Raw genomic sequence first — 21,549 nt, 5'->3', positions numbered from 1 at the left:
TTCTGTTTCAACAATTCTTTAACCCCATGTCTTTGTAAACTTATATTAATTCACCCCAGGACATTATGGAAATGTTCTTGACACTGTATGGAAATGCCTCCTGTTGTCCTTGCCACTGATTGTACTAATCTCACACTATGTAATCCACCTTGAGTCTCAGTAAGAAAGGCGGGACACAAATGACGCAAATAAATAAATAAAATCTGTGCGAGTGAATTTGATCCACTGATTCCAGATCTCCAGGCCTGAGCTGGAGGCTGGCAACTAGAACAACCACCCTGAAAGCCGCCATTGACCGAAATGTTTTGGGCGGCGTGACTCTCCTTTCTAGCCACTGCCCTCTCTATGATGAAATATTTAACTAGGGAGGGGGAAAGGGTTAGAGACCGGAAGTTCTCGGCCGGAGAAGATGGCGTCCAGGCGACTTCCACAGCAACATCCGGTTTTGCGCACGAGGCATGTCGGGTTTTGTAGTCTGAGGAAGGACGGGGCGTTCCGGGCCCCGGCGTGGGCGTGCGAGTGCGATTGGCCGGCCGGCCGGGCGAAGGGAGAGGCGTGGAGCCGGGAAGCGGCGGCGTTGCATCAGCTGAAGCGCGGCCGGGGCTGCCAGGGCAGGAGGAAGCGGCGGCGGCATGAGGCTGTTCATCAGCGAAGGGAGCCCCGGAGGGCTGAAGGTGCTGGCGGCCGCCAAGGCCACCGGCGCCCCGGTGGAGCTGCAGTGGGTTCCGCAGGACGGTGAGGACAGGCCCCCCGCTTGCTTGCCCCGTCGCCTTTCCCCCTGCCTCGCTAACCGTTTTCCTGTTTTTTATCCCTGGCAGGGCTTTTGTTGCCTTTAAATAGGGGCATGGCAGAAGTTCAACAGGTAAAGCTGTCTCTGAGGATGGAGGAAGCTTCCTTGATTTTCCTGAGTGGAAATCAGGGTTGCCAGCTCCAGGTTGGGAAATTCCTGGAGATTTGGGAGGGTGGAGCCTTGCAGAGGGCAGGGTTGGGGGAGAAGATACCTTGCTAACCTCCAGGTGGTAGCTGGAGATCTCCCGGAATTTCAGCTGATCTCTGGGCCCTAGAGATCAGTTCCCCTGAAGAGAATGGCTGCTTTGGAGGGTGCGCTCTACGACATTATACAACATTATATCCTGTTGATCTACCCCCTGTTCAGGATCTACCCCTGAAATTTTCCAGCTTGGAGCTGGCAAACCTGACCACACAAGAAGTCAGCCAGGGAAGCTTCCTCCATCCTCAGAGACAGCTTTACCCGTTGAATTCTGCCATGCCCTAGTTGCTCAGCAGGGTATAACGTCTCAGAATCAGGCCACTTCTAGGTTTACAGGAATTCTATCAGAAAAGTTGACAGCTGGGAAAGGTGGTGGTGGTAGGGATTAACTTGGATTTGTGTAATGACCTAGGCAGGATAAAAAAGCACTTCATCTCCAGAACTGGACTCGATAATAAGAACATAAGAGAATCCATGTTAGATCAGGCCAATGGCCCATCCTGTCCAACACTCTGTGTCACACAGTGGCCAAAAAACCAGGTGTTACCAGGAAGTCTGCCAGTGGGGAAGGGACACTAGAAGCCCTCCCACTGATTGCCTCCCCCCCCCCAACACCGATAAAAACCATGTATAATTGAACATTTATAACAATTAACAAAAGGATCAAGTCATTGTCCCTGTTGAAAGCTCTCCTAAATCACTCTGCTGCCTTACACAATGTCAGCTTAGGCTATACCATAGAAATAGGAGCACCTGTTGAAAAAATCCTAGATCTAGCCATGGCTAACCTAATTACCCCACCAGCAAGAATAATAATAGGTGTTGGCTAGAGGAGTTTATCCTTTAAAAAAACAGCTGGTACTCTCTGTCTATACTCAACCAAGTAGGGTGAATTTTTTCGGTTAACTTTAATTTTCCATGCTTGTTTGCAGTGATGGAGGTTGAAAACTTCTAACCCGGACGGGAGATGATGAATGTAGAACTTGGGTGTAGTGGTTATTTGGGATAGACTGACCTTGGGGACAGAAAGATATGATCTTGTGTATGACACAGCTCTTGTGGGACAGGTTATATAGCAAGCACTCTCTTGTAGCCAGAAGCGTTCTTGTCATCCTGCTAGGTTGGCAACTTTTTTTCCGTCAGGGCTTCTGTGCCTTGAATCAATGCATAGGAAGCAGAAATTCAACAAAACTTTCCCCCAGCGTTTAGTAACAGGGGAAGCATCTCCTGTTGAATTCTTGTCCTAAGCAACTGTGTAATAAATGTGTATGCCCTGCCAGAAAGAGTTGATGGCCATAATACAGTGAAGAACAAGACAACAATGGGTAGAGATCATAGAGCATCTTTTGTATTTCTGTAACCTTTAAAAAAAAGACTTAGAAAGTTATTTAGAGCATCTGGTGCTCTGTAACAAGGTTTCTGGTTTTAAAAGGCTATAGATTACAAAAGATGCTCTGTTCGGGTTCAGGTAGCCGCTCAAGGTTCACTCAGCCTTCCATCCTTCCGAGGTCGGTAAAATGAGTACCCAGTTTCCTGGGGGTGAAGTGTAGATGACTGGGGAAGGCAATGGCAAACCACCCTGTAACAAAAGTCTGCCAAGAAAACGTCAGGATGCGACATCCTGCCATGGGTCTGTAATGACTTGGTGCTTGCACAGCGGACTACCTTTACGTTTAAACTTCCCCACTCCCATGCATAAAAGCATTGACTCCATGCCTATCACAATAGCTACCCGCTCCATGATTGGAGGGGTGTTCAAAGATTGTGCTTTTTGTGAATGGAAGAAATGCCGTAACAGTTCGGGCTGGCTTTCCCCCTAATTTGTGTTTATGTTTTTCTCCCCTGGACAGCTTCCGTAGTTCCATTCCTCACCCACCCACGGGTGCCAGCCCTGCAGTTGAAAGAAGGGTCCTTCCTCTTCTCCCCAAATGCAATTTGCCAGTGAGTATGTGGTGCTGAACTCTCTCTTTGCTTTCCCAAGATAAGCGGATGCTCAGGATACTTCCGTTGCATCTGTCACTTAGCATCATAATGCCATGATGCTAAACTTTGCCAGCAATCTGCTGCCTAGAAGCTTGGGATACAAATAGATGTGCAGGGGATCCAGGGAATTTTCATTTTCTTAAAATAAAAAGTGGGGAGGGAAAAGGGAAAACATATTGCTGTTAAGAAGCATGGCTGAAGCCCTAACTCTACAGTATAAGGCAATCGGTGATGGATCGCGGCGTCCTTTATTTTGAACTTAGTTTGTGCTAAACACAAAAAAATACTTAGCTTACAAAATCGAAAAGAGTCCTGTAGCACCTTGAAGACTAACCAACTTTACTGTAGCATAAGCTTTCGAGAATCACAGTTCTCTTCATCAGATGTGTGATGCATCTGACGAAGAGAACTGTGATTCTCGAAAGCTTATGCTACAGTAAAGTTGGTTAGTCTTAAAGGTGCTACTGGACTCTTTTCTATTAAAGGTGCTATTGGACTCTTTTCGATTTTGCTACTACAGACTAACACGGCTAACTCCTCTGGATCTATTAGCTTACAAAGTAGCTGTGGTCACATTTTCTTTACTTTTAAAAAACATTATTTTCCAAACATTTATACATACAACAATAACATAAAATGATATTGTTACAATATCATTTTAAACTTTAAACAACAAATTAGATAACTTGTTGGCATTGTGAATTAGGGTTTGTACAAAATTTTTTTTTAACTGATGCTTGTATATTTTGGTTGTTTTATACTTAGACTTCTAGATTGATAATTGATAGGGTGATTTGGTTATTAATGAATCATTTCTGGAGAGGTATTCTAAAAATGGATACCATTTCTCTAGGAAATTTTTATTTTCGGAAAGTTTTCTGATTGTTGTAGTTTGTTATTTTTTCCATTATTAGTTGTTCCCATGTCTTTGAAAACCACGCATCTAAGTTAGGTGGTATCTGTGACTTCCATCTTGAAGCTATAGCAGTTTTTGCTGCTATTAAAAGGGTTGATATCAATTTGTGGCAGTGTTTGATTTTGCCAATAATCTAAGAAAATTAACTCTGGTTTCAAAGGTATGGTTGTTATAAGATTAATCTGATGTAGTACTTTCCCCCAGAATTCTACTATGTATTTACATTTCCACCAACAATGTGCAAATGAGATCACATTTTCTTTGAGAATACAAAAACCAGCAACTAATCTGGATTAATCTATTCTCAGTTCCCTTGCCTTGTGACATCTGCTTCTGTCTTCCAGGTACTTCTTTTCATCCAGAAAAGAGATGAGCAATTTTACCCAGGTGCAGAGCAATTTTGCCAATCAGTTGTTTGAGTGGGAAGCGACTGAACTACAGGTAGGTAAACTGGCAAAAGGGGGCGGTAACATGTGTCTGCCTATTCTTGAGCGGGGCGAGTTAGGAGAGATGGCATTTTAAAAAATTTATTTCAGACAGTAAAACTCAAACATATACACAAAAAGCGTAACTACATCATATGACCAGCCAAATAATATCTGCAGTCAGCCACTACTTCAATAATAATAATAACGATGATGATGACAACAACAATAATAATATGCCGATATCTGGTTGATACTTAGGTCTCCGGTGGAAACTTGTATCAGCTTAGCAAGGCCGATCAATAATAACGTGACCTCTGCTTATTGTTGATTGTGTTTCAGATAATTCAAATAATAATAATAATAGTAATGAGATACGGCATTTTTCAGGAGATGACAGGAAGGGATGTCCATTACATACAGTTGCATGGCACATTAACAGGTTTGCTTGGATGAGGCTGTGTTAATTCCACTTACCATACTGCCAAAATGTCTGTTTCTGCAAGGGATGGGGTACATGAAAGGGGCCTGGGTATTTCAGGGACCCAGGGTGGGGTGGAGCACACATGTGCAATGCATCTGTGTGTCTTGCATACAGTAACGATGCGTGCATCTGACACTGAGGGCCAAGTTACACATGACGAATGACACTTGAATGGCAAGTGGATTGAGTGGAGGGCAAGTGAACAGGGAGAAATACACTTGCCGTTCAAGTGTCATTCGTCATGTGTAGCTTGGCCCTGAGAGAGAGAACCTTTGGGGTTAGAGGCCAAAGAGCAGGGGGATTTCTCTCTCTCTCCTGCTGATGTATCTTCAGTGCAGCACTTCCCCTGTGGAAAGTGATTTGAACCGGGCAACCAGGGAAGCAAAAGAAGAGACAAAATAACAGGTCCTCCGTTCTTTGGTTTTCCTCTTAGCCTGCTGTGTCTGCTGCCTTGCATCATCGTGTGGCGCAAGGAAAGAAAGGAGAGGAAGTTTTGGGGATCATCCGGCAACCCCTGAACTACATTGACCAGACCCTTACCAAAAAGAACACTCCTTACCTTAATGGGGTAAGTCGGGTCCTCTTTGTGGCAGGCTGGGCGATACAGGTACGTCCCACCCAGAGCTTGGTGGCTGTGCGAGGTGCACCGAATAGCTTTGACTCTGGGGTCTTAGTAATCTTTGGCAAAGCTGGCTTATCAAACCAAGGCCGAGCTGTCTACAGCATCTTGTAGACCGGAATATAGAGTTGGATCCTGTCTAAATTTCGAGTACGGAAGCATGACATCTCCCCTCCTGCTGTGGCCTAAAATTCTGCCTCCTCCAATTCTGCTTCTGGGGGACCGGGACACCCACGACTAGCATGAAGGAGGGGGGGTTGAAGGGCTTCCGGGGGGGGGGGCTGGTAAAAATCATCTCCCCCTTACCCCCTTTCCGTGGGATCAAACCCATATTGTTACATTAAATTTACAGCATGATGGCATTGGACAGAAGTAGTTACTGCTACCCAGTTTTCTCTTGGGCCTTTTAATACTGGTTTTAATTTTGCGCTATTACCATTGATTGCCCCGTGGCGCAGAGTGGTAAAGCTGTAGCCCGAGCTCTGCTCACGACCTGAGTTCGATCCTGGCGGAAGCCGGGTTCAGGTAGCTGGCTCAAGGTTGACTCAGCCTTCCATCCTTCCGAGTACCCAGTTTCCTGGGGGTAAAGTGTAGATGACTGGGGAAGTCAATGGCAAACCACCCCGTAAAAAGCCTGCTCAGAAAATGTGATGCGATGTCCCTCCATGGGTCAGCAGTGACTCGGTGCTTGCACAGGGGACTACCTTTACCTTTATCTACCTACCATTGAGAATAAACCCTTCTTTTCAGAAGTGCATTATGATACCTATTCAGGCTGTCCCGTCCGTGCAGAGAAGTGGAGTCAATTGCTTTCTGCTCTTTTAATCCAGGATGCTGAGTCAGCCGTTGATGTTGTCTTCTGGGGCGCCCTCTTTCCTCTGCTACAGGACAGGACTTTATTGCCAGGTGAGAGCTGCTGTCTGAGTCATTCCAGAGGGAAAGACCTCTGCCTGATATCCTGGATAGCTGCTGCCAGTCAGAGCAGGCAATACTGATCTCTTTCAACCAAGGATCTAACTGAGGCAGCTTCATGTATGTAATCTGCAGTGGGGTGTGTGTGTTGTTATGGGTGGGCTCTCAGGCATCTCTGCTAAGGTGAAATTTTGCTTGGGGGGGGGCGGGAATGAACTGTGATCTCTTTGAATTTCGAAGATGACCTGAAAGTTCTGAGGAGCTGGTTCCAGAACATGAGCCTGAAGGAGCACTGCAAAAAGACTGTCGAGACTGTGTGGACAGACACAGGCGTACGGGACCTGAAGGCCTACCTACAGAAGCAGCCGGCTCCTGCCCTGGCCTTTGAGAAGCCTGCTACCAATGAGCCCAAGGTATCGTTCCCCTTTTCTCTGCGAGGTGATGGCCTGGTTCACACAAGCAACGATAGAGCCTGTAAAGTGGGTGCTGGATTGTACCACATTGGTTGGGTGCTGCGCAATTGCCTTTAAAAATATATATATTTAAAATTAGCAAGTTAGGGAAAAAGTTAGGCTCTAACACTTCTTCCTTGTATCCAGTTTTCTGCATGAAGGAGGAGGGCTTTTGTCTGTCCATGTGGAGGGAGAGAAGCATTTCCCCCCCGTTTGCATTTCAGCATGGTATAATCCAAGCAGGGTGTTCCCACCTTGTCTGGTGGCTGTGTGAACGAGGCCTGTGTCCACGTGAACTATGGGCCAAGCTACAAGTGACAAATGACACTTGAACAGCAAGTGGATTGAGTGGAGGGCAAGTGAACAGGGAGAAATACACTTGCTGTTCAAGTGTCATTCGTCACTTGTAGCTTGGCCCTAAGACAGTATTGTGTTTTATATTGATCTTTGTTTCACCTTTACTATGAAAGGGTTTAATTTTGCACTACTTACTTTGGTAGAGGAAACTTACTTCTTCTTGATAAGTTTCTTCTTGATTTCCACCCCTGGTTGCCTTGAGTCTGAAGAGATAAGGTGGAATTATAATAAATGTTTTAAATAAAATGCTTCTTTAAATGCCAAGCCAGGGTTTCTGTTCTAGTGACTCCCTAGTTGCAGAAAAATTGAGATATGAAGCTCACTGACGGAAAAGTTATACCCAGCATAGACTTCAATAAGGCCTAGCCTTTATACAGCACTTTTCAGTGTTCAAAATGCTTCATGTACATTATCACAATAACAACAGCCTTGCAAAGTAGGCGAGTATTACCTTCAACAGAAAATTGAGGACTGAAGTGGAGAGAGAGTGACTTGCCCAAAGAGCCCTGCATTCTTAATATAAATGCTATTGTGCTTTTTACAGGTGTCAGGAGGAAATACCTGGGAGCACAAAAGCCATGGCGGCTACTATAACATTTTCAGGTGTAATCTGTATTGAGACTCCTGAGAAAGACGTATTAAAGTTCTTTGCCTGGCTCCTTGTAGAGTCGCTGGGGCTTTTGTGCTCCCAGGTATTTCCTCCTGACACCTGTAAAAAACACAATAGTATTTATATTAAGAATACATATTTGTGTCTTTATATTCAGCACTTACCTTTGCATTATTATATTGCTTGGTTTTCTTGGTTGCCGCTGCTCTTTTTGATGTCATTGTTCTGTAGCATGTTGCACTTTAATTCATTATAAATTTGACTATGGTTGTTGTGGATTTTCCGGGCTATCAAACACTGAGAGACCTCTGTCTTTTGGTGCTACACCTCTGAAGATGCCAGTCACAGCTGTTGGCGAAACGTCAGGAACTACAATGCCAAGACCACGGCGATACAGCCTGGAAAATCCACAACAACCATCGTTCTCCGACCGCGAAAGCCTTCGACAATATAAATTTGACTGTTACTTATATTCTTCCTATTACACTTTTTACCAGTTTTCATTGTGTGCCCTCGTATATAGTGTTCGTTTGGGGTTTTCCACTTAAAGCTGCAGGTGTGTGTGTGTGTGTGTGTGTGTGAGAGAGAGAGAGAGAGAGAGAGAGAGAGAGAGCGCTCACATGACTGAATGCTCCTAAGTACTTAACTCCAATCAGACATTTTTATTCAGGAGGAAGAATGTCTTGTCTCCACTGGCTGCTTGGGTTCAGATGGCTTCTCTAATATTGAGCTTTTTAAGCTTCGTAACACTAAACCACAGGGTAGAGAGATGTGCTGAAGAGAGCTGTACTAACTGTCCTCATGCACTGAGCCAATTTCTGCATCCGCACGAGGAACTTCACAGTTTGCCTGTGGCTTGTGGGTGCCAGGTGCCTAACATCTGGAAAAGCCTCTCTCTGGAATAGGTTTGAGTCATCTGTTTTTGGCCAACTTTGTAGGAAGAGGAATCTGTTCAGCGCCTGTCTGAGGAGGAGATTGCAGCAGTTGCCGAAGTCTGGAGTAGAGGAGCAGCCGCCCTTCCCAAGCCTTGGAAGCCACAGCAGCCCGTGTATGTATTTTGCTGGGCAGAAATGCTTTAGCGGAAACAATATGGGGGCACTGAAGATAAACAAGAGCTGAGCTGTGTTAGACCTGTGGCTTCCCCCCTCCCCTCTCCTATGATTCGTAGTTCCAAAAAGTGCAACGAAATACGAGTGAGCAACATCCACTTTGCTTTACTACAGATGTACGTTGAAGAAGAATCCAGATCCTGTGTTAAGCAAAATTCTGCTCTCAGAATAACTCCTGAACATCTGTATTTTTTTTAAAAAGTACAGATGTGCTTTGAGGACGCAGCGACCTCAGACCCGTCCTTCACGTCTCCCCATGTAGTTTTGCTTGCTTTTGCATACAGTTGTACAGAACAAAAATATTTCAGGATTTGTGGGATGGGCCAAAAGGAAAATATCAGGCACCGCACATCAATTCCCATCTTTTATACGAATATTTCTGTGGGGATGCTTGGAAGCTTTGCACAAAACCTGAGATGGAAACCAGATCTAGCCGTATGTTGTTGTGGGCAGCTTTGCTAACTAGAGGGTAGAGGTTTGCAACCTTTTACAGCTAAAGAACAAAACTATTTCAGAATTCAAGACAAGAAATCAACAAACAGCCCATGTAAGAAAGCCTGTTTGTATTACCAAAGCTTTACGATTTAAATACAACTGATAGTGGACGTGTTGGTTAATAATCCTTAAAGACTCCAGCAGTAGGTCTCACAATAAGTAGTAAATATACTCAGGAGCACCCAGTGTGATTGTTTTGGAGCACTAGTATAAATCTGTGCATATTTTGTGCCTGGAGTGGCAACAGTTCACCTGTATCTGTAAACCATCTTTAAGAAGCTCTTTTGCCCCGTTACATACTAGTTTTTCCAGCATCCCACCTACTCCTCCAGTACTCTTTAATTTAAGTATTTTCTTTTTTTGAAAGAGACATATTTGGTACTGTATTGAGCAACAATTGGCTTGAGAGCCATAAGTTGTAGACCCCTGCTCTAGGTAGCCTTTATCCCCTTGTAGTACAGCCCTGTTCCTCCCTATGCCAAAGTATAACTTGCCCTATGGCAACTTCACTCATCTGAACAGGGTCTCCTGCAGGTGCCACCCTGCACTTGGGCAAAATCAACAGCAGCCCATAAACAGGCTTTCTCTGTGGTGGCCCCCTACCCTGTGGAACGGCCTGCCTGAGGAGGTCAGGAGAGCCCCCACTCTCCTGACGTTCTGCAAACGATGCAAAACCGAATTATTCAAAAAGGCTTTTTACTCAGATAGGAGGGAAGTATTGTAGGGAGGGAGTCTCAGATGCTCCGCTAATGAGTTAGGAGCCATAGACTTCACCTCTGTGTTGCCTTACATACTATCTGTTGCTTTAAATATGTGTTCCTATGAGCGACCTGTGCTTCATGCGGTCTAATTGCTTATGCTCTGTTTCAATACTTAATTCAACTCTGTATTGGATTCTTACTAGTGCTATGTCTTTGTAAAATTGTAGTTTATTTTCCCTATGGCATTGTTTATGGAACTAATCTTGATACTGACTGTACTAAATGCACACTGTGTAATCCGCCTTGAGTCGCAGTGAGAAAGGCAGACTATAAATGACATAAACAAATAAGACTAACCAACTTCATTGTAGCATAAGCTTTCAAGAACCGCAGGTCTCTTCGTCAGATTTATTGCATCTGATGATTTGCATCGAAAGCTTATGCTCCAATAAAGTGGGTTAGTCTTAAAGGTGCTACTGGACTCTTGACTATTTTGTGACTACAGACTAACACGGCTAACTCCTCTGGATCTATATTTGTTTGCTTATGCTGCCTGTGCCCCCAGATAGGCGAGCATAAAATCGTTAAAACAGTAAAGCAACATTAAAATAATGTATAAAATAATTAAATTAAAACATACAAGCCCATAAACGCACACCACCAAAACTGAGGAGGAGGACCGACGACAGTTACTGGGATGTATGCCAAACAAAAGCCAGATTCATTCATGTCTTTCCTCTCCCAGGTTGCCCACGGAAGGCATGAGGAATGTGCTGATCACGAGCGCTCTGCCCTACGTCAACAACGTGCCTCACCTCGGGAACATCATCGGTTGCGTCCTCAGTGCCGATACCTTCGCTAGGTGAGACGCTCGGGTCTCCCTTTCCTGTTAACAGCGTGGCGGATCAGGACCACGGAACGCAGCGTGGTTTGGATTCTGCGAAGCGTTCTTAGTTTTACCCATGTCCCACCTTGGTAGGCTGTATCTAGCAGCTAGGGAGGGAAAAGGGCAGGGTTGGTCACGCTAAGGATTAATTCTGTGTGATTGAGCATTTAAACATTTAGGATGGTCTCGCGTCCCTAGAGCTGCCCTTTTAATGTATGAATGCCAGAGCGGATGGGGCTGCGAGCGGATCCTTCAGATAGCTTTGTTAGCAACAGGGCTTTTTTTCTGGGAAAAGAGGTGGTGGAACTCAGGGCCAAGCTACACATGACGAATGACACTTGAACGGCAAGTGGATTGAGTGGAGGGCAAGTGAACAGGGAGAAATACACTTGCTTTTCAAGTGTCATTCATCATGTGTAGCTTGGCCCTCTGTGGTGGAACTCAAGACCACACAATGATGTCACTTCGGGTCAGCTGGAACAAAGGGGGAGGTTTTTAAAGTTTAAATTGCCCTTGGTGAAAATGGTCACATGGCTGGTGGCCCCGCCCCTGATCTCCAGACAGAGGGGAGTTTAGACTGCCCTCTGCTCCACTCCAGTGGCATGGAGGGCAATCTAAACTCCCCTCTGTCTGGAGATCAGGGGGCGGGGCCACCAGCCATGTGACCATTTTCAAGAGGTGCCGGAACTGCGTTCCACTGCGTTCCTGCTGAAAAAAAATCCTGGTTAGCAAGCAGATCGGAAGGGGAAACCAAATAATTTAAAAACTTGCGCTTGCAAAATTCCAGTGTGTGAAAAGGTGGATAAATGTTGTATGTTAAAAACAATCTCAATTAGGTTTCACGCTAGTCTGAGTCCCATTCGGTGACTGTAAGAAGTGGCCTTGAATCGTGTCAGGCCATTGGTTCATGTGTCTCAGTATTGTTTACTCTGGCCGGCAGTAGACAGAGAAGGGTCTTTATCAGCACTTGTGGCCTGAGATCCTTTAACTGGAGATGCCAAGGGCAGATTGCGGGACCCTTCTGCATACAAAAGGTGTGCTCCGCCACAAAGCCATGCTTCTGTACCATCAGTTAGCAAAAAGCCATTGAATAGAAGTGCTGTAGCACAGTGCTAAAGCTGCTGTAGCCCAGCGGTTAAGTGGTTCGGCTGCGAATCAGCACTCTACTGGTTCAAATCCCATGACTGCCATGAGCTCAGTAGCTGGCCTTGGGTAAGCCACACTCCTTTCAGCCCCAGTTCCCCAGCTGTAGCGTGGAGATAATAACAACACTAACTTGTTTTTTTTTTTTTGAAAAATTTTTTATTGGGTTAGGATCATATATTTACACATTACAGTCAATTTTCCCATTTCCCAATTTCTAACCCCCTCCCTTTCCCCCACTTGTTCACTGCTCTAGGTGGGGCACTTGTTCACTGCTCTAGGTGGGGCACTTGTTCACTGCTCTAGGTGGGGCACTAATCTGTCTAGAAGAGCGGTATATAAGCGCAGTTGTTGTTGTTATTTATGTGTCTGTCTAAAGCCCACTAGAGCAGGGGTTCTGCGGACCTCTGCTAAATCATTCCAGAGGGTCAGAGCAATAGGTGAGAAGCTCTATGCCCAGGCTATAGAGACTTTTAGTATTGTTCAAGAGCTGCTGAGAGTAGCGCAAGTGATGCGTCTGTTCCTCTTGGTGGCACAAATGGAACTTCAGTCCTTTCTGGTAGCATCAAGTGTCTGGCCTCATTAGTTTGAACTTCGAAGCAGTCGGCTGTTTCCCATTTAGGTACAGCCGCCTGCGCAACTGGAACACACTGTACTTGTGTGGAACCGATGAATACGGCACGGCCACAGAGACGAAGGCCATGGAGGAGGGGCTGACGCCCCAGCAGATCTGTGACAAGTATCATGTCGTCCACGCCCAGATCTACCAGTGGTTCAACATCTCCTTTGACTATTTCGGCCGCACTACAACACCCCATCAGACCACGTGAGTAAACTGCTCGCCGGGAGCAACTTTCCAACATTATCGATTGTCCCATGATTGATATGGCAAACTTGGGTATGGTGGAATGTTGATTGAATTTTGTATGGATTTTTGAGTATATACAAGCACATATATACAAAGTGACTATGTATGTTAGTATTTATAAATTCATACTTGAATTTTTCGTTGTTATTTATTGGGGCCCTTAATACCCCTGTCATGGTGCAATGTAGGCATAGGATGAGTTGTGCAGAATGCACAACAACTTGCTGTTCTGGAGATACAGCGTGCTTTACCGGTGTTCCCCTCACCACACTGGATCTGTACCAACAGAACATATTAAAGAGCCTTGGCGGCAAAGAGAAACGCAAGTACCCATCTCCTTCTAGCGTGGCATTCATTAACTGTCTGCCAAGTTTTCTTTCCACGCGCATTCACCTTCCGCTTTTCTCATGTATTCATGGCAGTCGGGTTGATCCTGCTATCATGAATTGGACATTCACATTCATGCTCTTAGAGCGTCTTCATGGCGCTATCAGTTCTCCACATGCCCGTGAGGAAAGCGTGATATTGGGCGGAGCCTTTGACTTTCGCCGATCCTCTTCCCTCCAGCCGGGCATGAGTGGCGTGAGCGAGCGCATGCCAGCCACTCCTCCAGGGAAAGTTCCCTCCAGCCGGGCATGAGCAGGGCTCTGAGCCCACAAGGGGAAGAGGCAACAGCGGCATGAGTGAGCGCCCGCCAGCCGCTCCTCCCGGAAAAGTTCCCTCTGGCCAGGCAGGAACAGGGCTCCGTGCCCACGAGGGGCTGCAGGCCGGAGAAAAGGAGGTGACGGCGCTGGCTGCAACAGGTGGAAAAGGAAGACCTGCGACCATGGCTGCCACAGACTAAGGGCTTCTCAAGTGGGACAGCATGGAAGCGCAATTATGGTGCATTGCTGGTGGAAGTTTTGTGAAATGTGTGAGCAGCAGTGAGTTTAGCGCCACAGTGGCAAAAAAAAACCCCGCAAAACAATGGACGTGTGGATTCGGCCTTTGTTATGATGGGGGGAGTGTATGGAAGAAGGGTTGTGTGCCAAAGACCTCTCCTGCTCTTCTCTCTCGTGCCTCAGGATAGCCCAGGGTATCTTCCAGCAGCTGCTCGAACACAATTACCTGCTAACAGAAACGGTGGACCAGCTCAAGTGTGAGCGCTGTGATCGTTTCCTGGCTGACCGCTTTGTGGAGGGCGTCTGCCCGTTCTGCAACTACGAAGAGGCCCGCGGGGATCAGTGCGACAAATGTGGCAAATTGATCAATGCCACTGAGCTCAAGGTACTGCCGTCTGTATAGCTATGGAGACCTGTGCCTCTAATGCATTCTTCTCTTCCCCATCCCAAGAGTGTACTAAACATGTTAGGCTTTGAAATGCCTCCGTGCTCCTGTTTCATCTCGGAGTCTTTATGTCTCCTGGAATACTAATAAAACCCGGGATGCCTGTCTCACCAGTATCCAAAGGAGATTAGATTTTCTGCCTGTGTACGTACCCATCAAGTCATAACTGCCTTAGGGCGACCCCAGCAAGGGGCTTTCAAGTCAAGGGAGAAGCAGAAGTGGTTTGCCAGTGCCTGCCTTTGCAGAATCTTCCCTCGTGGTTGCCCATCCACGGTCTGACCCTTGCTTAGCTTCCGAGATCGGGCTATACCAGTTCTGCCTCCCCTCCTCTTTCACTCTCCTGCTTACAGCTAGTACTTACACAGTATTAACCCACCATCTTTCAAGGTAGCTTACTACATAGAAGGGGAGACGTGTTTCAGACAACTCACCCTGTTATCCTGGCGCAGGCGCAGTCTGAGCAAGCTTCTGCGGCCTCCGAAGGGCCTGCAGGTTGGCTCCTCCCTCCTCAGCCCTGACTGGGCTGGGGCGGCATGGAGCATGCCCAGCTGGCCTGCACTCTGCCTCCAAACCTCAATCTGGGGTGGGGGGTGCACAGGGGGACAGCGCAGCACTGCTTGCCTATGCTTCCCCTCCAAAGCGCCGAGAAGCACTATAGGCCCCAGAATGCTCCTGCAGTCTGCACCGGCCCAATTTCTGCCCATTTGAGGCCAAAATTGGCCCACTGCAAAGGGTAGGAATGCTGTTCGGGTGGTGCATAAGGTCCCTGCTAGAGCCCGTTGTATTTTCAAACACAACAGGCTTTGTTGCTAGTTGCCCATAATATCCATTTATTTGTCCACAGCTCTTCTCCCCAACGGGGAGTCGAAGTGGCTTATGACATTGCTCTCCCCTCCTATATTTTATAGCATTTTTTTGAATATTTAGGCAATGCTTTCAGTGTTCTAAAAGCGTTTCCTGGGGTGGAGTTCGTCACTTTGTGGTCTTTTCTTCCTTGTTCCCTTCCATCAGAGGCCGCTCTGCAAAGTCTGTCAGCAGACTCCTGTGGTGAAGCCCTCCCAGCACCTCTTCCTGGACTTGCCCAGGGTAAGTCTTGTGTGTGAGTAACTGTGATAGACACCTACTGGTCACCTGGCATTGTTAATCAGGAACGGCGAGTTCCCAAACTGGGCACTTGGTGCTTGGGATTCCCGTTCACTCTTTGCTCTCCCCGCCGCCAGCTTGAAGAACGCCTGGAGAAGTGGCTGGCCTTGTCCCAGTCCACTGGGGACTGGACCCCCAACGCCAGGTTCATCAGCCGTGCCTGGATCCGTGACGGGCTCAAGCCACGTTGCATCACTCGTGACCTGAAGTGGGGCACGCCAGTCCCATTGGATGGGTTCCATGACAAGGTGAGCAAAGGAAGTGGAGGCCCCTGGACGCTGGAATGAGTGCTGGAGCCTGCCAATTTGTGTTCTGTTTCCACCCTGTGGGCTGGGCTCTGCCAGTCAGATTTGGGGTGTGTGTGTGTGTATTTATTTTTTAATCTGTTTAGAAAACGTATCTCTTCCGTAAAACAAATTCTGAGGGAAGTAGATCTGTTGTTTTGCAAAATGCTTGTTCCTGTTTGCTAAGAGAAGAGGAAAACACAGCTGGAGTTGGTGGCACTTTAGGGGTGGCAAAAAAGGCAAACTCAGCTGATCGCAGACATGCAAAGGAGTCATAATCTTGCATGTTCATGTACAGACTGCTTTTATTTATTTATTTTATTTTTAACCCGCCCTCCCCGCAAGCGGGCTCAGGGCAAGGTACAACATTGATTAAAATACAACTTAAAATCAATTTAAAAACAGATAAAATACTGTGCCCCTTTTGGGGCAACCAGCGGGAGTGGACTCTCCATACCCCTTGTAGAGGGAGACCGGTGGAAGGCTCGGCAACGATGGGCTAAAAATTAGCCTCCACCATATGCCTGGCAGAACATCTCTGTCTTACAGGCCCGCCTAAATGACACAAGATCCCGGCAGGCCCAAGTGTCCTCAGACAGAGAGTTCCACTACGTTGGGGCCAGGACCGAAAAGGCCCTGGTAGAGGCCAGTCGAGCCTCCCTAGGGCCAGGGACCACCAGTAGATGTTTTCCGGGCGAACCAAGTGCTCTATGGGGCACATACAGGGAGAGACGGTCCCTTAGGTCCCTTTTTTCACCACTGAAGAATTGAAACCAGACTCTTGGAATTTGGGGCACGGTAGACTTTCCACTGGGCTGGCCATGGTCCTTGTGTTTTTAAAATAGGAATTGGAACATTGTATGGGAGAGGTGCAGCCCAGTTTTTTTTTACTCCAGATATTGGGCAGGCAATATTTAGCGGATGTGTCTGTGAAACAGACCCTCTGATATGGGCAAGCGGCTTTCTGCCTGTTCCTATGCAACTTGCTTTTTTCTTTTCACAGGTGTTCTATGTCTGGTTTGATGCTCCCATTGGCTATCTGTCCATCACAGCCAACTACACCGACCAATGGGAGAAATGGTGGAAGAATCCAGAGCAGGTGAGAAACTTGTTAATCTCGGGGCACTTACCGCTGAGGACTTGTTTCTAAGTTAGAGCGGCTAAGAGAGCTTGTAGAGTGTTTGCTTCACGCGGGCGATGCCTAGTAGCTCTCTTGCTTGGGAAATCCTGGCAAGCCGTCCTTTTAGCTAGCGCATCGGCTCTTGATCAACGCTGGTTGCATTCTTTAGGAATCAAGATCCTCCTGGCTCCCCTCTCCTCCTCTTCCTGATCGTTCTCAGAGGCATTTACTTCGAAGAAGAGCTTTTTAAAATAGTAATGATAACAGATGCTTTTAAAATACATAGCCCTTTTCGGGCAACCCAGGCTGCCTGAAGTTGTGGAAGAAAGATCCTGAAACAGGAAGGGGGGGGGACCGAGCCTGCCAGCCACGTGGGGCTCCGGCAGGCCGGGGGCTGCCTCTGCTGTGTGAAGCTCGGGCGGGAGGGCAAGTCACCATTGCGCCAAGAGAAATGACGCAAGTCATAACGGCCAGTCAGCCTCTGGTTACGGGGAGGAAGAACTGTGCGTTTGCTGAGTGCAGGCCGTTCCATATTTCTTTCCAGGTTCAGCTTTACAACTTCATGGCAAAGGACAACGTTCCCTTCCATAGTGTTGTGTTCCCTTGCTCGTTGCTGGGTACGGAGGACAACTATACCCTGGTCAGCCACCTCATCGCAACAGGTACCGCTGTGAGGACCCGTCTCGATCCCGCTGGTCTCTCTTATTTATTTATTCATTTAGGTCATTTATAGTCCGCCTTTCTCACTGAGACTCAAGGCGGATTACGTAGAGTGAGATTAGTACAATCAGTAGCAAGGACATCTCCATACAGTGTCAAGGACATTTCCATAAACAATGCCACAGGGTAAATAAAGACAAGTTTACAAAGGCATAGCATTAGCAGGGATCCAATACGGAGTTGAAGAAATGCTAAAACAGAGCATAAGCAATTCTAGGACTGACATTAAACAACATAGAAGTACCTAGTAGGGTCATACTTATAGCAACAAGTAGTACATAAGAGAACATACTTAAAGCAACAGATAGCGCAAAAGGCAACATAGTGGTGAAGTCCTTGGTCCCTAACTTGTTAGTGAAACATCTCTTTGAGACTACCTCCCTATAATACAGCCCTCCTGAGTAAAAATCCTTTTTGAATAATTCACTTTTGCACCGTTTGTGGAAAGCCAGGAGAGTGGGGGCTTAGCAAGGATCCAATACGGACTTGAAGAATTGTTGAAATAGATCATAATCAGTTCTAGGACTGACATTAGACAACATGAAGCACAGGTAGTGTGTGCATATTTAAAGCAACAGAAATATGTAAGGCAACATAGTGGTGAAGTCTATGGTCCCCTATTTCATTAGCGAAGCATCTGAGACCCCCTCCCTACAATACCACCCTCCTATCTGAGTAAAAAGCCTTTTTCATTTCATGCCCAAAATTTACTAGCCTGAAACCAAGCCCCAGGTCAGTTGGGTGCCTTCTGTAAGGCTGTACAAGGCACGAACTGGTTTGGGTCATCTGTTTGCAACACGGGAGCCCTGGAGAAGGGGTTGAGGTGGGATTTAAAGACCGTCTGGAATCCTTCCGAACTCTCATTCTTTCCACAGAGTACTTGAATTATGAGGATGGCAAATTCTCCAAGAGTCGTGGTGTCGGAGTCTTTGGGGATATGGCTAAGGACACGGGCATCCCTGCAGACATCTGGCGTTTCTACCTGCTCTATGTACGGCCAGAGAGCCAGGACAGCGCCTTCTCTTGGAGCGACCTGATGCTTAAAAACAATTCCGAGCTGCTCAACAACCTGGGCAACTTTATCAACAGGTAATGTCTGTGGGAGAGACAGAGAGTGTGTGCACACTTTAAGTTCACAATGAAAGTAGAGTACAGCAACTTGATGGTGTGGGTTTTTAGAAGAAACGGGAAGCAAGGGAACAATATCTGCTGGGCAAATTTATGTAAAGCTGGGCAACCGATTCGCCCAACCTACAAGGTGACTTTTCTTGTGGATTTGTTTTTATTTAACAGATAATATCCTTATAAAATGCTCTACAAACAACACTAAAAAGCACCTTCAGATTTCTAAAGGCCTATACCAAAGCTTTTCCTTTTTCCTTATGCGTTCTGTATTTAATGTTTCGTAAAGTAATAAAGGGAGCTTGTCGTTTCCTAGTGAAAATTGTCAGTACAATTCACTGATTTATTTATTTATTTTGAGACAGTAACAGCTCCTTAACAGAGGTATCTTCTCCTGTTTCCAGTATCTATCTGGTTGGTTTGTAGAACTGCTTTTGGGAATGAGTTGACTCAAGCTGTACTAACATCTCTTGCAAAACCTTCGAAACAGCGAGTTACGTCCTGCCGGTTGAAGTGTTTTCCTGCCTTCGCTTTCTTCCAGTAGCCTTGTATGAGCGTTGAAAAGGCAATGATGGGCGGTGGGGGGGGGACCCGCATGGGGGAAAAAAGCGATGCAACATGGTTGGCTGCAGTAAAGAGGGGGAAGCAAGCAAAATCACTACTGATGTAAGTGGCTCTTCCGCCTCTTTTGCTCGCTTCGCCCTTCTCACAACAGCTGCGTGCATTGTACAGCTTCTTGACAAAGCACAAGCCATAACATTGCCTTCCTGGTGTTAATGAGGATAGGTGGAAAGGATCTGCCTCCTGCGCTGCTGCTGGCAGGCCATAAGATGTAACTCTGTTTTCATTGTATACGGACTGATGGAACAAGTCAGGAACACATGCACGCTCACTCTTTAGCTAAGAGATTCTGATAGGTTTTAGGGAAAACCCCTTCCTGACCACAGTGTAGACCACAACCGAGCCCCAAACAATGTCACCTTCTCAAAATTGCTTCTGCGTGGCGACATTTCTGTGTTGCACCAGTAAGGTATGTTAGCGGCAATCGTTCAGTTCAGCTGTGTCAATTTTAACTTTGAGTTGGATCAGAAGGTGCTGTTTCGCAGCTATGATGGCATGTATGCTAGCAGGATGGGGCTACTGCTGATTTGCCTGCACACACATTGCAGACTTCCATTCATGTCTTATTCCATTCATTCGGGTCCCCTGAGCAGGATCAGAATTTTAGGAGGGGAGGGTCAGCTGGTACAGCGGGAACAGGGAGATACGAAAGTCCCATTCCACAAGCTTCTCTCCACTGCCAGTCCACCTCTGTATGATCAGTCGTTGCATACATTACAACTAAAAAGTAGAGATCCTGCCACACAACCAACTTTCCCCCAGCAGTTATTGTATTAAGATAATGGTAGGGGATCACACCGGTGGCCTGGTTTCGGTGCTACACTACCTGTCGCTTTAGTAATCAAAAACACAATGGTCATAAATCCAGGAGTTAGCCATGTTAGTCTGTAGTTGCAAAATAATAAAGAGTCCAGTAGCACCTTTAAGACTACCCAACTTTATTGCTGACAAAGAGAGCTGTGGTTCTCGAAAGCTTCTGCTACAATAAAGTTGATTAGTCTGAAAGGTGCTACTGGACTCTTTACCGTTTTTCAAAAATACAATGCAACTTACAACAGGCTTTGAGTAAATGAAATCGCTCTGCCAAAATGTTAACCGTTCAGCGGGATTGTGAAACGGCTCGTTCTTCATGCATGTCGCTTGCCCCCTCTCTTCCCTCTCCTAGAGCTGGATCGTTCGTGTGCAAATTCTTCGGAGGACGCGTTCCTGACATGGAGCTGAACCAAGATGACAAGCGCCTGCTGGCTCACATCACTCTCGAACTGCGGCAGTACAATCAGTTGTTGGAGAAGGTCCGGTATGTCCTCGGAAAATATCCGCACGTGGCCGTTTCCAGTGCTTGGTGCCCTCTCTGGTTTAAGGCAGAAGTGGAGAAGAAGGGAGGAATATTGTCAACTGCTTTAGGTCCCCGTGGTGGAGAAAGTGGGTTATAAATAGAAGAAATTAATAAATTACTTAGAAGGGCTCTCCAGGCACAAGCAGTAGCAATCGGATGGACTAAAGAGAAGAGAACGCTCACCTTGTGTGGTACTTCCAGCGTTGGGGGATGCTTTGCCTGAGCTGTAAATAAGGAGCAAAAAAACCCAACAGTGCAGTGGGGAAAAGAGTGATACTATTCAGTATATTGCCCTGTGCTTTTCACCTATGCGTCTACACGGGGTTCTGTATAAATGTATCAAAGCAGGCGTGATACAGATCCCCCTGAAGACGTGTAGGCAAAGTATGTAGGGTCAATATACCAAAGTGATTCTTCTTCCCACTGTCCTTTTTAATTTTAGCTCCATCTTCGGTGCAGTGCAGACCTCCTCCATATTTCAAGCTGGAAATAAGATCAGTTGCATATGCAAACATTCTCTCCGTTTCCATTACGTTCATACAAAATGTGCGGTGTTCTCTTTCTTCCAGGAAGTCTTTAGCCCTGATACATTCAATGTTAGAAACAGAAAGCTCTATTAAGAACAGCAAATCATGTTAATATCCAGAATTTAAAGGGGTGAAAGAAAGTCAGTTGTATCAAAGCTAACAAGAGCATGTATTAAAGTTTACAACACAGTAAGCGATGAAAAGCCATGCCCCATTCTGCCATGGAAGCATGCTGGGTGACTTTGGGTCAGCCACACGCACTCAGTTTAATGTGTCAGACTGTGGCTAAATAATGCCCTTCCTCCAGGTTCCCCTTTACAAGCAAACAAGAGTCCATTGTTTGAATAAGGAAACTTTACTGCAGAAATGACCCATTATAGTCCACTGTCCTGAATAGGA

General features: G+C 46.4%; 1 protein-coding gene across 2 annotated transcripts in view; it reads left to right on the top strand.

Annotated features, from left to right (window-relative positions):
• The first annotated feature begins 542 nt into the window (after positions 1 to 542).
• Positions 543 to 21,549, top strand: part of MARS1 (methionyl-tRNA synthetase 1) — a 29,329-nt gene continuing 8,322 nt past the window's right edge. For both annotated transcript variants that reach the window (XM_055003205.1, XM_055003206.1), the window contains exons 1-16: positions 543 to 735; positions 2,842 to 2,932; positions 4,235 to 4,331; positions 5,233 to 5,367; positions 6,249 to 6,324; positions 6,571 to 6,743; positions 8,688 to 8,797; positions 10,800 to 10,916; positions 12,706 to 12,909; positions 14,016 to 14,217; positions 15,289 to 15,363; positions 15,498 to 15,668; positions 16,708 to 16,803; positions 17,369 to 17,486; positions 18,420 to 18,633; positions 20,453 to 20,584. In XM_055003205.1, the coding sequence (XP_054859180.1) occupies positions 633 to 735; positions 2,842 to 2,932; positions 4,235 to 4,331; positions 5,233 to 5,367; positions 6,249 to 6,324; positions 6,571 to 6,743; positions 8,688 to 8,797; positions 10,800 to 10,916; positions 12,706 to 12,909; positions 14,016 to 14,217; positions 15,289 to 15,363; positions 15,498 to 15,668; positions 16,708 to 16,803; positions 17,369 to 17,486; positions 18,420 to 18,633; positions 20,453 to 20,584 (2,114 nt within the window). In that variant the 5' untranslated portion in view covers positions 543 to 632. The remainder of the gene's footprint in view (positions 736 to 2,841; positions 2,933 to 4,234; positions 4,332 to 5,232; positions 5,368 to 6,248; positions 6,325 to 6,570; positions 6,744 to 8,687; positions 8,798 to 10,799; positions 10,917 to 12,705; positions 12,910 to 14,015; positions 14,218 to 15,288; positions 15,364 to 15,497; positions 15,669 to 16,707; positions 16,804 to 17,368; positions 17,487 to 18,419; positions 18,634 to 20,452; positions 20,585 to 21,549) is intronic.

The sequence above is a fragment of the Eublepharis macularius genome, chromosome 19 (assembly GCF_028583425.1).
Source record: "Eublepharis macularius isolate TG4126 chromosome 19, MPM_Emac_v1.0, whole genome shotgun sequence".
In the NCBI taxonomy this organism is placed as follows: Eukaryota; Metazoa; Chordata; class Lepidosauria; order Squamata; family Eublepharidae; genus Eublepharis; species Eublepharis macularius.
This window is presented reverse-complemented; position numbering and strand designations above follow the sequence as displayed.